Source organism: Corvus kubaryi, unplaced genomic scaffold (assembly GCF_017639235.1).
Source record: "Corvus kubaryi isolate FWS band 111438036 unplaced genomic scaffold, C.kubaryi_AGA036_p1.0 split3-73, whole genome shotgun sequence".
Lineage (NCBI taxonomy): Eukaryota > Metazoa > Chordata > Aves > Passeriformes > Corvidae > Corvus > Corvus kubaryi.
Window position 1 is genome coordinate 41,470,063 of NW_024582091.1, and position 18,684 is coordinate 41,488,746.

At 38.8% G+C, this 18,684-nt stretch overlaps 1 protein-coding gene across 5 annotated transcripts in view; it reads right to left on the reverse strand.

Moving 5' to 3' along the window:
• Positions 1-322: 322 nt before the first annotated feature.
• The window catches only part of PHACTR2 (phosphatase and actin regulator 2), a 134,585-nt gene continuing 116,223 nt past the window's right edge, over positions 323-18,684 (reverse strand). For all 5 annotated transcript variants that reach the window (XM_042016255.1, XM_042016258.1, XM_042016254.1 and 2 more), the window contains 4 exons: positions 12,961-13,022; positions 11,841-11,978; positions 9,463-9,539; positions 323-5,863 (listed from right to left, as the gene is read on the reverse strand). In XM_042016255.1, coding sequence (XP_041872189.1) covers positions 5,848-5,863; positions 9,463-9,539; positions 11,841-11,978; positions 12,961-13,022 — 293 coding nt within the window. In that variant the 3' untranslated portion in view covers positions 323-5,847. The remainder of the gene's footprint in view (positions 5,864-9,462; positions 9,540-11,840; positions 11,979-12,960; positions 13,023-18,684) is intronic.

Genomic DNA, 18,684 nt, shown 5'->3' on the forward strand with positions numbered 1-18,684 from the left:
AGGCACACAAATGTTGCCATGATTTACTGTTTGAGCTATTGTGCCGCAGAATGCTGGGAAGGGACACAAACTTATCAGCTGCTGTGTGTACAGTGGTGTCTGTGCTCTGCAGTCTTCTTGTGCCTCTCCCAGATTTGCAGTTCAGTTGTAAATGGAATTCTATTTTTTTTAAAAGGAACCCCTCCCCAAAACTTAAGAACTATTCAAACAGTTGCGATTAAACATGTGCCATCTCCACACCCTTCCCAGCCTGCTGATACACTCAGATGCCCGTTCAAACAAGCCATTGATATATTTTTGTTTCAAGTCACACCAGCTAAAATAATAATCCAAAACACAGTATTTCTTTAATTCCAAAATTTATACAAGTTTACAAATCAATATACCACCACACAAAGTAGTGAAAGGAAGAGGAGATGTGTTTAGCAACATTTTACTATATCATAACAATGTTCAAATATTGTTAAATTTGACATAGTATTGCAAGATTTTTTTAATATAAAGAATTAATGCTTGAACAAGAAGATACAGATAATACCATTACTTTCTTTGTTTCTATCCAATGCAATATGTAGCAATACGTAGAAAATATTGGTGAAATGCTGTATCTAATTCATATGAGCTTTATTTCCATAAAAATCCTGAAACAAAGTGAGAACACAAAGTGAAACAAGACCTTATTAATTTTTGAAGTTAATAAATAGAAATCTGTTTGAACATTACAGCAAATACATGTTAATTTCACTCCATTTCTCCCTTTCTCTCTATAGATACAGTTCCATAAGTTTTGGTGGGGTTTTTTTTTTAGATTTCTGTTAAATAAATGTTTTAAGCTATTCTGGGGAATTTAACTTTTTATTTTAGTTTTTATTTTTTTTTATTTGACCTTCAAACTATTTTTGTATCAACCTTACAGAAACTTTCAGAATATCTCTTTTTCTTTTCATCAGAATCTATGTCCCATCAGTGTGCGTTGCACTGATCTTGGTATAATAAGAATACAGATAGCAACAATAATGGAACTAAGTGTGGAAGCTCCCAAAGGCAGGAGGCAAGTTTATCCATCCTTTTTTTTTTTCACCCTGAGTACGTTTTCAGTTTAGTTTACATCAGTGGCACAGGTCTTAACTCCTGAATAGCATTAAAAACAGAGGACATGAAAGTGTTAAAACACATGGTTCATATGTACCTGACAGTCTCATGCAAGTGTGGGCTTTTAGCTCGGTTTGCGCTATCTTTAAAGCATTAACAGACATTAAGACATGGGCCAATATTCTGGTCTCTGGATGTCAGCAGTGCTCACACAGATCTGTCCTGCCAGGTACCCAGGTGACAGTGTGGCTCTCCCAATCCTGACCCCAGCCTCTGCCAGCTGCAGACAGTCAGGGAGTTTTGGCTGATTTCCAGGCTGCCAGACTAGGTTAGGTGTTTTTAGTCTGTGCTGGCTGGATCTTCTTGTACTTTACGATGATACAAAGCCGGGGCTCAGATTGAGTTTATAGTCAGGTTAAGCGACTGTTAATTTGAAACAAATTCTTTGATGGAGCTGTAGTATTACTAGTTACAGGTCTGAGTTTGAAGCATCTCTGCAGGAAACCAAGCACTAATTTCACCTGGAGGGAGGGGTCTAGTTTCTGTAATATCAGGGATACTTCATCCCTTTGTTTCACAGCTTTCATTTGGCTTTCAAGTTAAAAAAGGGATGCTCATCTGATGTGTTTTTTCCATGTCAACACTGAGGTTGTGGTGCTTCTGTAAGAGGTGCTCAGGGTCGCCAAAGCAGATGGTGGGGCTGCCCTGCCCCACACCACATCAGAGGTTAGAGAAGTTCACCACGGCAAGGGACATGCACAACTGTAGGTAAATGATAAACCCAACAAATAAATGCAGTCTTGTAGACCTACAAATGGCCATGAATACTTACAGTGATTTTGAAGAGATGCTGCTTCTTGTCCTACCATGTTTCAAATAACCAGTTGAAATAGTATTTAGCTTAAATAATCATTAGCATTTAAATTTTTTTTTGTACTTGAGTCACATATATAGCACAATTTAAAAAAAAAATCCGATAGACTGTATTTGAGTTATAAAGATTAATATGTATTACCTGAAAGAAGAGAGAGACGAGACAGTCTGGAAACACTTCAATTTTTTACGTGAAGAAGAAATTAGGATTTGATTAAGCATCCATTCTTTTGTACCCACAGCAACATGCTGTGATGTGTGATTGTACTGATAAATGTGATATATGAGGTCATTTCAGAAACCACTACTTCAAGCTGCTCATTTTCTCTTTGTGTGGATGTAGACATCAGAGTTCATATCTGACTCTGTGGAACATAGGTATCATGTGTGCAAGGTTTGTCATATACTGTGGATGACATTTAAATGATTTGTCCAGCTTGATAAAAATTATCATACTGATCCCTCTTAGCCAACTGGACTGTAGTATACTCTGCATCAAAAGTATTATTTTTATTTTGTCTTTTTAACATCTTTTTAACTCCAGGATTACTCACTCATTAATTTCTCAGGACTTACCTTCTAACAGGTGCATGCAGCACCGTAACAGGTATATGGCTTAATATTTCCAATGGGTTGTTGATGCAACTGGAAGACATTTGAAATCATCAATACAGAGGACTAGAAAATGCAGCAGAAATTGACTTCAGGCTTCTCAATAACGTAAACCAAAGTTGCTTCACTGCACGTGGTGACATACCAAATTCTCGTTATTTTTTATTGCATGGACAACACTTTACAGCTGTTGTTTTTCTGGCAGGTGATATTTAGAATATAAAAATAGTATATACAATTCTATGTCTGTGTATGGGCACAGTCCACAATGGATAGTTTATAGTTCTAATTCTGCAAATATACCACATAAGTTTTTACATAAGTTCCACTAAAGGCAACTCTTTTTGTCCAGTTACATAAATGTGCTTAATTAGCTCGCTGAACTGTGGACCAAAGAATGCATCTGATTATTATCAAAATAGTAAGAAATTAAAAATTAACTCAGCATCTCTACCAAGGCTAGTGTTCTGCATCTAGCAATGGCTTGTAGTGAATACTTTAAAAAAACCCCTCCAAGCCCAGAAGGAGGATAGGGAAACCTAAGTGATACCTCACCTACGCATCCTCATTTCTTATGACATAACTTCAGCTTGAAGAAGTCTGAGCCAGAAGCTGTATCTTTATCTTTGTGTTTTAACTCTTAAAACGAAAAGATTGGCACATGACTTCTATCCATGCTCCAGGCCTAATATAGAGGAATATCTTCTTGCAAAGTCAATTTTTTCACTTCATCCTGAGAGTTTAACAAGTTTTAGTTTGCATATGTAACCTGTTTGTACCTTGGCATGATGGTGGAGCTACTGTCTTATATAAAGTATTTATAGTCTGACCTTACCTTTGTCCGAGTTATTCCGCCTGTGCAACAGCTGTCTTTCTGCCTTCAGTATCCTGGCTGCTTTCAAATGTTTCAACATGATTAAGGCAACATTGAGATCTATTTAATTGCTCCACTCATTTCCTTTGAAGTGAAATACTGTGTTTTATAATTCAAAGTCAACATAGTAGACCTTTATACGATTTTGGACACACATTCCTAAACTTGGCAACATCAGCAAAAAAAAGTTTAAGCAGAACTATTCTATTGTAACTTTTAAGTTTACTCTTCAAATTCTAAAAATAAAAATTAGCATTCTACCAGAATTGCTGACAAACCTTAATCTAATGCCCTGCTAATTCCTGTATGATTTAGTGCTAAAGAATACATTTTCACTGCTTCCTTGATGTCAAAGTGGTGTCTCTATATTTATAAAATGATGGGCCTTCCAGAAGCTTATTTTCTGCAAATGGAATCCTAATGACTCTTATTGATTCCATTAAAAAAGGAAGGTGCTGCTTCCTTTTCTTCACTATAAGCATGTAGATGGCTTTTTTTTATTTGGTCATTGATACTGTGGCTTGTACATCACTATTTTTACTAAAGTGTAAGGGATCCTGACAGTCATTTAAACCTTACCTTTTTTAAAAAGGGTTTGCTAATCTCTTGAAAAGTAATAGAGTGACAGAGAGTCACGGCTGTTGGAAAGTACTCTCCTGTTACTAGAAGTGCTCTTCATTAAAATAATCCACCTCATTTATGCAAACTTGGTGTTGTTGTAAATAGCTCTAAAGAGGGATATCTAATTTTAGCCACCAAATTACCTTCCTGCCTTTAGGCTGACATCATTAACAACAACCTTCAATTTTATAAACTAAACACATTCCACAAGAATCTATTGCAGGTTCTGAGGTAAAAATCACATCTACACAGACCTTTTATTGCCAGAAAAAGAAATACTTACACTTCATAATTAAAAACTGAACAGGACACATAAAAGACAAAAATAAATTGTAATATGTACACATATTAGAAAGGATAAATAGCAAATATATTGTAATACTGCATTAAATGTATGCATATGTGAATTCCAGACCCCCCCTCAATGTTGTGTACACTAATTCAAAGGATAAATAAGTGCTAATATAAGACAGAGAATTCCTTAGTGTAAACAACGCCACAGGCTTTTTAATAGACCTTTGGGCCAACTTAGAAAAAGCATGTATTGCCTTTCACACTCCATACCACTTAATTTTAATAGTACGGTATTCACATGTACAATTTCAAGATAGTATAAAAAATTATGAATCTAAGAAGCATTCTTCACACTCAACAAAAACAGGCTGGAGACACTCCAAGGATTTCCCTTTCACTTTTACAGGACCACTAGCTGAAGACATACTGATTAATCTGGGAGTTCTTCATCAAAGCAGTGCAAGAGTCCTTAAATGTAAAAAGTTACATTAGTAATCACTGCTCAGGCCTATTAATAAAGACTTCTGTGCCTAATTTAAATTCTGACTTTGGATTCACATTATCACTGCCTGCCATGGATGAAAAAGATAATGATCCCTCTGGTTTGAATGGCAAGTGACAGACAGCAAGGAGTGTTTCTAAATACAGCGCATTTCATTGGATTCATAGTGTCACATTATTTGTCCGTCAAATCCTGTTTATGTATTTCTGGGGATCCAGAGAATGTCAACATTAAAAAACAAAAAAATATATTACTTGTTCTGTATGAATGTTCCATGTGTTTTCCTGAAGCATGCTCACTGGGATTAAAAAAAGGACAGTTGAGTTATACTAGGACTAATTTCTGGCAACTGTATTTACTGGCACCAAAGAAAAATGACAGTTCTTCCTAAAGTACTGATGACATGAGGACTTACAGCTTGCTATCTTTTTAAGACAGGCTGCAGCCACTAAAGAAACCTATGTGCACAGTTGCTTACACTCACTCTCAAGATTTTTTTAAAAAATAATTCTTCCCGCTGGCCAAGTGCATTGTTGAGCAGTCACATCCATTCCACTTTTCTCTGTGGACTGACAAAGTCTCTATTCCCCCAGCTCTCAGTTCTCTTCTCATCCCCCCCTCCTGCTTCGTTGCCCTCAGTCACAACCCTATGAAACCCGATGAGATCCCGATAGCAGGCACTCCAGCGATTGTCTTCAGCACTTCCTGACTTGTGGAGCTCTGACGAAGAAGTCCACTGGCTTGTCCATGTTGGGTGGCCACAGAACCATGGTCTGTCTGGACATGGACAAATGCTTCCTGTGGTTCTCTTCTTACACAAATCATTTGTCCATTGACAAAGACGAGGGCCACTTTCTTCATTAGCCTCAGGGTAAGCTGTAGCACACACTCATAATAAAGTTCCAGTGCAATTTCAGGTCTTCAGGACGCAATGATTTCCCCAAAGAAAATTGTTACATGAAATATGGGATGTGATCAGTTATGGACGATGAAACCTGAAAAGATAAATTAAAGAACTTAGAATTATGTTATTTCAACTGACCATGACACTGATCCTCATTCTTCTCCCACAGCTGTTTCCTTTTGTAGCCCAATTATTCCTGATTTTCCTGATCTGTGTTGGTTTACAGTCAGACTTATTATTCCCCGCTGTCCGTCTTGCTCTACTTAGAATACCAAACGGAGATTTGGTGTGGCTCAAGCACTGTCTGTCCGTACCATTAACCTCACAGTGTGGTTCCTGGCACAGTTTTGCTTGGGTCAGCCAATGCTTTCAGGCACTGCCTGGGCATGGTTGGGGTTAGCACAAGACAGCAGGCAAGCTGGGTATGGGGGGACATCACCCTGTTTTGAGGTGAGAGGAAGAGGTTAACTGCATTAATTCAAGCTGTGCCAAGCCTGCTGGTCTCAGGGCCACAGAACCGTCTCCAGTCTGTTTTGTTTGCCGATACAGATTTAGCCACAACTGCATCCATTATTTGGGGGTGCTGTCAGTAACTATTATCAGAAAAGCTTTTCTAAACCATAAAAGTTAAATTTCTGGGGTTTTAATCCTTGTGCAAAACGAGGCTAATAAAAATTTTGTATTTTCTTTTAAGTAAGCAACAAATTTTATAGCACTTCAGATGCTTTCTTCTTATTAACAGCAATGAACTGAGGCACATGAAGGCCCAAATGTACCTCATTTTTTTTAGACTTTTAGGTAGGGCATGTACATCACTCCAGATTGCCTGTACGATGGCTAGAGAAGTGGGTTGCTCCAAAAGGTGTCACCAACCTTTTCTATAATAAGTTAGGAACCTACAGCAACTGAAATTCTAAATCATGTTAAAAGTAATGAATCCAAGCAAAACAGTAAGGAGGGCACCACTATATCTCAGTATATCTATCACCAGACATAAATTTCTGTTTAAATGGCTTAAAAGATGTATCTGTCCATGAAGTAGTAAAAGATGCAGCAGCTTTAAAAAGGTGTAAGTAATGATGCATCTACACAATAGATTTACCTAAGTTTTTGTTTGACACATTTCTCTTAACAGTTCCACACATCATCCCTGTAAGTTGATTCAATACCATCCAGGGATGCATTTCTCGAATGAAGAAGGTGCACACAAAGCCTGACATCCAAAACTATGCACCTCATCTGCTAAATGACGGTACAGAGGATTGCAAAAAACACACAGGTTTTGTGTTTGTGTAGAAAAACAATATACTGGACTATATGTAGCAATTTCATTAGAAACACTTCATGAACATCTGCTAATACGCTCCTCCCAAGGTTGTATTGATTTCTCTATTTTTAGAAACTCAGTTGCTTGGATTTTGCTATGAAATAACGGAAAGAATCAGTCTAAATTACTAGGAATGGAAAACCAGTCAATTGACAGTCATTACAGTAAATGATGAACAATGAAAACCAGTGTTCTTTCTTTTCCAAGTTTAATATAAAATTTTAACATTTCAAATATATTGTAAGTACTGATTATAATATTAAAGCATCTATATTTAATCTGCAATAATATAGGAAACCATATACAACAAACTATTTTTGTTCAGTAAGCAGCTTCCTTATTGTCTCAGTCTATCACAGAATAGCCTTTGCTAATCAGGTGCCAATGCAAGTGCCTTTTGGTTTTCATTGTCTCAGTGATCTCCTTGAAAATAACTGAAGTAGGAGAAATTAATTCTCCGGCTAGAGACTTCTGTCTATGGTTTTCTTAAATCGCTTTTGTTGCACCAATCTGATATTATGTAGCAGAAACGACATAATTTTCAATGAGAAGTCCCAGAGGAAATGGGATCTCTTTTTATTTTCAAAATCCCAATTGCCTTAAAACATCTGCATGTTATTCTGCTCTTAATTAGCTTTTCCTAGTGTTACTCTTCTGACTTCTACATAGTAACTCCACAACATGACCAGTGAGAAAAAAGAGCATGGATGGGGAACAGAAAAAAAACTATTTCCCTCAGGTTGAAATTCTTTCAGGACCCTACAGAATCATTGCCTACATTTAATCACAATTTGGCTGTGCCTATTTTTTACTCCATTTTTGAAGGCCCTCCTTGAAAAAATAATTCACTTTTCAATGGGTTTGTCACTCCACTAGATTCCTGGTTCAGCTTTCAAGAACCCAGTTGTAATCAGCCTCAACTGTTCTTGAAGCTCATGAAAAAATATCCAATTCTTTTTGTATGAATCATGCCTGTCTGTACTTAGGATTCAATACTGCAATGCAACTCAAGAAACACAACAATGTAAGCAGGGGGTTGGTTTCTATACCTGCTATTTTTATTGTCTCTCTTGGGATGCTCTTTTTTTAAAAGTAATATTTTTATATATTCTGAAAAAGATATACTACCTGCTACCTAAAGAGAAAATTACATCAGAAGCCAAATGAAAAGATATATCTCCATGTTTGAAAGGGCATTTTCTAATGGTCAGAATGCAAATCTAAATTAAAACCCTGCATCCTAGTTCATCTTCTGGCTTAGGTTTGCTGTCTGTGAAACTGGTTTGAATTTTTAAAAATTAATTTGTTTATGTTGTATCTACACAGAAGTGACTAAATTATTATTTTTAAAACATCCATGTTTTGGTGAGAAAGAAATCACTGCAGTTGTGAAATCAGGCTGTAAAGTAAGAGATACATGAAACACCCATCACCTGTTATGAATTTCCCTTGTGAAGCACTCTTTAATTAGTTATTCACACTCACTAGCTTAGATCCTGAGTTTGGTTGAAACAGTAGCAGGAAACAGAAGGGACCCAGCCTTAGACAATTGTTTTTATTTGACTTAATTCTCTGTGGAAACAAAGACATTAATACTATGTACACAATGTTGGCCAACCCTTACATCAAGTTTTGCTTGCTGGTGGCAATTTTCAGCCTTTGTAACTTCCAAGAAAAATGAACACATGCCATGGAGATTACAGGAAGTGTCTCCCTCCCCCTAGGAACAATTCTGCTAAATTTTAAAGCCTGCTAAAAACTGTGGACACTTCAGACCTCTTTAAAATAATGCTTCAGATAATATCTTGGTGTTACCCAAAGCAGAGAACAAAACAAATCCACATTAACACATTAGATGTGGCAACAAGGGAATCTATCTTGTTCCCCAGAAACTGCTGCCAGGAGCCTAAGTGACCCTTAGAAAGCTTGCCAAGACACTGGTGAGCTTTTCAAGTTCAAAACATCATCTAGTTTTCACTTAGCAAATGCATGTACCCAAACATATACTTTCATGAGCAAGGGAGTGCTGCCAGAAAAGGAAATTCCTTTTATTTTGTGTGCTTAGGGATTACTATCTTCATCTGTAAGAACTGATGAGTTCTTTCAAAGGATTATTTTGTAGATTCCCCAAACAATCTTTTTGTACATAGTGACCAATCCATTGCAGTCACCTGAACTGCTGTATCAGCTAGAGATGGCATCAGCAACACTGGGAATTCCAACAGAATCAGTGGTGGGATTCAAGGGGACTCATGATAGGAATCCACACAAATCATGACACAACTGCAGAGGACTTGCAGAAAGGCAGAGGGTTGCTGTCATGCTTATTTCTCACACTTATGCAAGAAGATGGATTCACCCACCTGGTAAATTGCCGACTTTCCTCATGTACTTCCATTTCTGTGCTTTTAAATTCATTCAGTTCTTTCCGTATTGCTGCCTAATAAACAATAATGATACATGCAACCATAAGAAATATGAATTTTAAGGAAAATAAAAAGTCTGAAAGAAACGTGGCCCTACTCTGGCAGGTGCCTTACAGTTCCCATTTCTAGTCTCCTTTACTGTAATCCACATCTCACACATTTCTGATCATTAACATGAATTACGTTTCAATTACAGCTGTTCGAAGCACTCATCCGCTACAAAGAAACGCAAAGCATCAAGCACCAAAAGTAAACCAAGAAACACCAAATCAACTGCAACGGGTGAACTAAGCCCACACTGAAAGAGCACTTTTACAGACAAAAATGGGCAAGGGGTTGGATTGCCCTGACAATCACTTGCTGAGTAGGCAGACAGGAGGGGATTTTATCTCCAGGCGAAGCCCCTGAGGAGCTGGTGAGTCACTCTGCCTGCACAGCCATTGTGCACACAGCAGGGGCCTCGTATCTCCCTTCTGGAGAACAGGACTTCAGGAATGCAAGATGAACAGCATTTTTTTTTAAGTGGAATTAGTCACTTGGTTTGATTACTTCTATGTAAAATAACATGAATTATTTGGACATCTCAGCCTTGGGTTTTCAGTTGGCAGATACTAAAGAACAGCAGAAATTCAGTACACTTTGTAAATGCCTTGTTGCTTACATTAAGACACTGGTAAGCAACTTACTTCGTTAAGTAATAAATAAAATTTCTGAAATATTCTAGTATATACTACAAGAGGTTTTGTTTCTATGCCACACACCTTCCCACCTTCACTGTTAAAGGAAATGACAGTTTATTCTTACTCATTCTTTTCTTTCATTCCTTTAAATAAAGACAGTATCATTTAATTAATCCCTAAAGAAATGTCATCTGGTGTGCATGCCTTTCAGTGCAGAACAGACAAGCAGCATGAGAAAATTATAGCATTACCAGGCTGCAGTCTTATAAATGAGAAACTTCATTTTAAGCAGGGGTGGTCATGTTTAGGTGTAACAGCATGCTTATATGAGGCTGCTGTAGAGCTAGGAAAGAGACAGTGATTTCTGAGCACCAAATCAGCAACAAAGGCAGCAGATCTCCAGCTCTGTAATATAGTTGCAGCACAATTTTCTGCTCCCACTTGAATTAGAAGAATCCTTTCTCTGAGAAAAAAAAAGGACAAGGGAGTTTCCAGGCAACCCCAAGTCTGCCTTTCGGCTAAGGCCAACAAACTTGGGGCTCACAGAATCAGCCTTGGGCACCTGTTAATTACAAAACGAATTGAGACTAAAAACTGCTACTCTGAAGTAGGTAGGAAACTCTATTGTTTTTTCTAGTGTGGTTTACCTGGTTGGACCTCTGTCAAAGTGGAGGTGCTGGGTCTTCTAACCTCCCACAGACTATTAGACAGTGCTCAGCATCTCCCATAACCAACATCTCCAAACACTTCTGACTACATTTTTAACTATTTCACCTTGACTTGATATGATTGTCAGATGAGCTGGCAATCTTTTAATATTAATATTAAAATACAAGCTGAAATAAAATCAGTGCTTCACTACCCATAGCTAAAAGAGAGTGGGTTCTTGCATACACCACTCTTCATGTCAAGCACATCTCGTAAGAGTTCCATAAAGTCCAGAGGTCTTGGTTCACACCCAAGGCTTAAAGAGGCAGCCCTTCTGGCTACCTGAATCTTACAGCTTTCATTTCATTAAGTAGTGTAGGAGGGAATTGGAAGAGCATTTTATGGTAATCTTTGACTGATGTGTTTTTTAAATGAGAATCACAGGATCATTTGTCTCGTCCTTTGTAGTTGGGCAGCAGAGCTATATCAACGGTAGCACGTTAGGGGCAAACTTCCCAAGAAGGTGAACTGCATGCACATGGTCAGTTCCTGCATTGGTGGTTGTGGCCAAGAACCTTGAGGAGGATGGAGCAGCTTCTACCTTTTTTCACTCAAATGAGTAGCAAAAGTAACTCCTGGTAGCAGTGATGCAGACTTTTGTCTGCAAACCCCTACCTGAATTCCCACCAGGAATCAGGGCCACCTTTGGTAAACATTTATCTGGCATAGCAAGGATTTAAAAATTAGAAAAAAAATTAAAAATTCTGGCCTGAACTGTCATAATGGAAGTGGAAAATATGCTCTTAATAGGCACCTGAGTGGGTTTTCTTAGCTGCAAACAGTAGATGCACAGTAGTACCATGACAATCTCGCTGTCAGTAGCAGATGTCATTTGTGATGCCGGCATCAAGAGAATGTAAACCAGAGGAAAGCTCCCCAAAAGTGACAGATGAAAGCATTTCCTTATAATATACATTTGTCCCTTGCCTTGTCTGCAGGAGTTAACCTGGCCCAAGGTTTGTCAGCACGACGGTCGTAATCCGGAGATTCCGTGACCTCCACATACTCGTTAAATCGAAGGATTCTTCTTGCTTGAAGTTCAGCCACTGTAGGCCTCAGGCTGAGCTGTAAGTGGGAGGCAGAAAATAGTATGCTTAATAAGATGAAATAAAATAAAAGAGGAGGTATGATGCAATCTCAAGAGAACTTTAATGGTATTCTAAATAGGGTCACTTTCAGGTGTCTAAAAAAAGGCACCATCCTGGGAGTGCTGTGCAGGAATGGGGAGGCAGAATAACCTGATTTCTTGAATTATAAAAATAGTCTTTTTTGGGCAGGTCACAGAGAATCATGACAGTTATCCCTGGAATATTAATTGTGACTTTGCAACTGTCACTGCATTTACCCCACTAGGCCATTTGCATTAATGGTTATACTGTGTTAAAACTGTAATATGAAAAATATGTGAGATTAGGAGGTATCTGCCTAACAAAAAAAATGGGTTTGACCATCTAGGGGTCATTATGATGCCAAATTGTTTCAGTCACCTCAAACAATATTCACTTTAATTAACTAAGGATGATCATATGAAGGAAACTGTAGTTTTACAGAGAAGGGCAGACCAGGGATACTTATGAAAACTCCCCCCCCATCCCCTCCCAGAACAGATCCATAACTGCTCCATTTCCAGGGACAATGAGCATGATCCCACCTGCAGGAGCTAAGACCACTGATGTGCTTAGATGAGCAGTGAAGGGATTTCGTAAGGCTCACATTGTTTTGCTGCCCTCTCTGCTGCTCCAGGGAAGAGTGGATCTACAGGTGTGGCTACTCTTGATCGTACATGACAGGGGTGGTCATGCTACAGAGGAAATGTGTCACTTATGTCCCCTGCTTAGAAACATCAATATGGCCAGACTTGGTATGCTTCTCCAGGTGTGGGGAACTGGACAGGATGGACTTGGCTTGTAGTGCTTTTTAAGCAAATTTCTAATCTGGGAAAATGACTGATGGACATTTGCAGCAATGTCAATACACTCATTTTTACATTCTTATAAAACATAATTCTATGTACAAAAATACACAATACAAAAAAGCACATCATCACCTTTCTACTGAGTCTACGTTTTATTTCTCTTTTGGCTTCCTGTTCCTCTTCTTCATTCTTCTCTGTTTTCAGAAGAGATAAAAAGGAGTGAATATTTAAGTATTATAACTGCACATACTGTATTTCTCTTGGTTGAAAGCTTCAGAACTCCAAGTCCTGGCTCATGTTTCCTTATATTTCTGGATGATGCCGCATGTGTTGTTTGCTTTTTGGCTTTTGTATGCTCTCATTCTTTTCCCTATCCGCATTTCCCCTGATTCTGTAGACATCTCAAGTCAACTGTGGGTCATGAGCACAGCAAAGAGAAGGTGCCTGTCATTTCCTTTCTGTGTACCAGCAAGCAAATTCCCTGACAGAGTTCCCTGATGTTTCAATTATTTATTCGAACATTAAAATCACTGTTGCTTTTACTTCCAACATGCCATCTATTTTAGAATAAGAGTCTAATTTTAAATGCCAAGCAGAAGTTTGCTCTGAGTATTTGAATTACCCAAGTTTCTTCTACTGCGACAGTACACAAATCAATGACATTTGTTTCACTGTCATTTGTTAGTGCATATTGTTTTTACTATTTAAATTTTCTTTCTGGCTTTATAATGGGGGCATATGACCCAGCACTCAAGCCCTCTTGGTTAAGGGCCACTGGCTGGACCCAATGAATGAGTACAGCAGAAAATGATGTCCATTTTTGGAATGTATTTGGGCATATAAATGAAACTATTTGCTTTTAACAAATTTCTGTTCTAACCAAACTTGATATCTTGACTGCCAGTGAAAAGCACACTTACAAAGACATGTTCATGTGGGCTCAGCATGAAGAACAGTATTTGCCCTTTCAGTCCACCTCTGATGGTTATATGCAAAGTTTTGTGGTTGAAATATTGCACCTAGAGAAATACGTAAAATTCTGATCCTGTTTTATTCATGTTGGGGATTACAGACTCCTCATTACAGTTCAAGGCTAACTATAAATTTAAAGGAATTCATTTGTTCTGGATACAGCCAACTTGCATAGATGAAAAGGGAGTTTTAAGTCCTGGTAGAGTTGTATTTGCCCTGTTTCCTATGGCCAGCCCCCTGTGTTAGTATAGGTGACCTGGCCACAGAAGAGTTTCTGTATAATAGCTTTTACACTGGAGACAATGCTACAACAGGACACCTCATGGTACTTGCAGATATCCTTTGCTTACTCGAACACTTTCATGTAAGGAGAATATCAGGGAAAGGAGGAGAGGACAAATTATAAAAATGACAAAGTAGGAAGGGAAAAAGTAGGAAAAAGGCAATGCCTGACCAAGATCTGCTCCATGAGAAGACTCCAACACCAATGTCAGGTTTCCAGGAGCAAGGTGCAATCACACAGGCTTGCTGCCAGGATTAGGTTAGATCTCATGCTGCTGCTGATGTTACTGAGATACTGAAACATGGATGTAATTTATGGTTTATTCATTGCTTTTCTCTTAAATGGAAAGGAAATGGATAGCCTGTTTCCATAGAGGAACTGTAAATGGACTCAAACTGAAGAATGGAGAGTTAGAGATTAAACTACATTTTAATTTTTTTAATTAATATATCTGTCAATAAATAAGTTGGGTGTATTTAAGGACTTCTAACTTTAAAGGATAGCTCTCCTCATAATATCCTCACCTAAAAAAATCAAAAGGTCTCTAGCTATTTTAGGACAGAAAAATCATCTGCAGACTTTTGTTTAAACATCCTGTCTTTGCAATCAATAGACACAGTAGCTGAGGTAATTAAACACAAACTATTACTTTGGGGTTCCATTCACCTGGGAATCATCTGACATAAAAAATTTTGTCCCTTCATGAATGGAATTGCTTAAGTCCTACCTTGGATACTCTCCAGTAGCAGCCATAGCAGGAAAAACGGCGACTGAATATACTTATCACTGTACTGCCCTTTTCTTAATTTAGTTTGTAAAATATGCTGTGCATTATTCATATCTTGGCATTTCTTTGCTATCTAAACCACAGTATCTCCTAAGAAGCAGCAATAAGATGCTTCATGTAAGAAACAAGAGCTCATGCTGCTTAATGCATACCTTAAGGAAGAACTACCAACAGCATGGCCACCTGAAACACTGTTTCTCTGTATTTTGGGGGAGGATAAAATACCTTAAAAAGCTTGCTCTAGGCATTTAGGAAGGTTGAAGGTTAGCTGCCTATCCCCATGTCCCTGTGGGTAGCAGATGACTGCACACTGGGACAGCTGGACAAGGGAAAACCCCCCAAAAAGGGCAATCATCTTAGCAACTGGGCAGAGGGTCTGGGCACCCCTTGGAGCAGGCCATCAAGGAGGGCTGGCAGCTCATCTTTTGGAGGACAATACCAACAGGAGGCACCAGGAACTTCCTTAGATCCTGCGCAAAGCAGGAGGGGATCAAACCCATGAGGAACAGTCAGTCTTCTGCGTGACAGGTCAGGAACAGGATGTGTTTTATACATTCAAGTTGGTTTACTTCTAGGAATAAAACTCAAGAGCTAAAGGAAATGGACTGAAATCTCATGGCTGCTGCGACAATACTGAATCTGCTGTTTGGTACATGGGCCCCTCTCTCTGGCACTGACTTGTACCTAAAGCACCAATTTCCCAGCTCCAGCCTGCTGAGCAGAGTCTTGCTTTAAGCCTGGTGCTACAGAAACACTGCCTGGATACAAATCCCTATGAACAGGAAAAACTACAGTGTGTTTTTGGTCTTTTAAGGTAAAAGTTTTGAAAGTTGCTGTAGGGAGTTAAGAAGATGTGTGGTGCTAAAAATAATGGGTCTGGTGCTCCTGGTTCCTGTAGGTGTTGTGGAAAATTCCAGCCAGACGCCCAAGATTTGGCTGCAGGTATGAACTGACTCAGTTGGCCAAACAGGAACATATTAATGCACAGGAACACACTTATGACTGCTTTCCACCTTAAAAGCAGATCTAATCTGTGTGATGTGGAGAGAGAAAATATAAACACAGCGTTCTCAGCTGTAAGTCCCCTCCTCAGATGTCCTGCTGCTGCCCTACTGGCAAAGAACCAGCCCAGTGAGCGTCCTCTGCTTGCAGAAGTCTCTAGATCCCAGCAAAACTATGGCTTCCCTCTTTCCCTGCCTGCAATTCCTAGGAGGTCAAACTGGGATTTGACTCCTAATTGAAACAGTTTTGTTTAGCATCACTTATTGTGGCCGTCAAGTTACATAATCCACCAGTCAAAGCCAAACAAGCAGCTTCCCTGTCATCTATACATTATTCCTCCTGCAACTTTTACCACATTAAATCTAGTCACCTTCTGTTCTGTGGGACATTTGTTTTGTAGCAGAAGGGGAAAAGAGAAGAGACAAATTTTCCTGCCTGAGGGCTGCTCCGTTCTTGACCAAAAAGTACTCCTGGAGCATAAAACTGAACTTTCCATTGTGCCCCTATGGGATTAGCTATGTTTAGACTTCTCTGTGGGCTTGCTAAGGGAAGAGAAAGAAAAGACAAACAAAGCACTTGCTTCTTGCAGTGCTCTGAAATGCACTAAGCAGTTTCTCTTTCCTGGTTTTACAAGCAAAGATAACCATTAATATTCCTTAACAAGCATTGAGAGCTAAACCCCTTTTATACAAAGCCATTACTGGCAAGCATGCAGGTGCACTGTGCAAGAAGTTCACTGTCCCTTACAAATACAGGAAAAAAATACAGTTATCTTAATCTGAAATTCCTGGAAGACTAAAAAGTTTCTTTGCCATAATGCAATACTATAAATACTGTTGGTTCAAAGCCAGTACACAAGAAGCCTGCCTTTGTAAAAAACACAGGTCTTCAAGTGGACTCCTGAGTTATCGTAACTTTGTTTTAGTGTGGGAAGTCTCAGAAGTCTGGATAGTTTTACCCAAACAGTTTTTATACAAATCCGCCTGCAATGTCTTGCGATCGTACTTGGAAACAGGATTTTCAGTTACTGATTTATCTGGAAATATTATCAAAACAAAGCTGCTTGCAAAACAGACTTCCTCACTGACTGGAAATACAAAAAAAAGAAAAAAATACGGATTTTTTTATGAACCTCTTAGAAGATTTGGGCTGAACTTAATCCTGAAGTAAACATTTGGACCTTTACCAACCTCAAAGTCTGATAAATATTACTCAAAACAATACATCCCCTTAGCTGCAGTTTACATACACACAATAATATAACTCCTTCTCCCTTTCCACTGGTTAAAAAATATGAGGAAGAAAACTTTATGAAAGAAACCCCAACTTACTCACAAAAGGTGACTTGACCTGACCAAAAAGACATTTAAGACATGTAAACATTTTCAAATGATCCACAGGAAGGAACTGCAATAATTTTGATGTAAAATATGAGTGCCTTAGGGCTTAGAGAGAACTTGCACCCTGAAAGGACTCTGAGTTACACTGTCATCACACAATGTGGCTTGTTTTTGGTTTGCTTTGGTTTTTACAGATCACGCTTAACTTGAAATATTTTATATCTCAGTGATGAGCAAAAAGCAAATTCCCCATGTCCTCACCACGGTCTCTGTGATTTTTTGTGATTTACAATTCTGCTTCCCAGCCTTTATTTTTCACTCTCCCTGGCCTCTTTAAGACACCCCCCAGCAGCAGCAGGAGAGGATGGCAGGAGGCACTGAGTGCAAAGCCTGGTGTGCTGCCAAAAGCTTAAAGTAAACAAGCTGAAACAAGAGAGGAAATCTATTAACTGCTTTCCAGTCTTGAGCTACTTACCACAAAACCAGTGAATGGAATAAACACTGGCAAAAGGGATAATAAATACATGGCAGGTTCGCTGCTGGGTTGGTAACCTCGAGATAAGTGAGAAAGAGCAATAGGGGAGCCCAGCTGGTGCTCCCAGCTCAGTGGCCATGTCGTGGCCTACCAAAGATGTTTTGAAATAACATTTCTTACATAGTTCAGCATGAGCAGTTTGTCATATATAAAAAAAGTTCTTATTTCAAATTTTATCTTTTATCTATGCATTCAGAAATTACAGTTTTAGAAAGTCTATTCACATTATGTGGTGGACAGGAGTCCCTCATCCCTCTCCTGTGCAAGCATGAACTGTAGCTTCCCTTTTCAGTAAGACTTGGCACTATTTGGCATTTGAGAGCTCAGAAAACAGCAACAAGATTTTATTAGCATTTTGTTATCAGGATGGTTTGCCTGAAAGCCAGTAATTGCCCTCTCCCTGATTTGCTGGCCTGAGCAAGTGACAGAGTCATCAGTCCATGGATGCTGTCAGGTGAACAGCCCATTTTCTTTCCTTCCCATTAGCATGCTACACACCAGGGTTGACACCAGGGTTGCACAGATGAGCTCCAACTTTTCTGAACAATTGCTGGAAATAACAGCATTATACCAACTCTTTCATCAGGTGTGAGAAGTTCTCATGCCTTGAGAGTTTTTTTTTGTTTGCTATTTGTTTGATTTTTGATTTATTGCTACAAAGTGCCTTTTCTCAATTTATTTCTTCTAGTTAACCATCAAGTACTAGCTACCTCTGCCAGATGGACACAGGGCTAGATGGAGCTGGGCATGGCAGCTGTTACACTGTGTCTTTAGGTAACATCTGTATTATGGAAAGATTCATAAAGAAAGATAAAATAATGCATGTTCTGAAGAGTTTGCCAGCCAAAGAACAAAAGTAACGTAAGTAAATGGCAGAATAGGTATAAAGGGTAAACTTCCAATGTACTTCATTCCTCTGCCCTTGACTATTTGAATT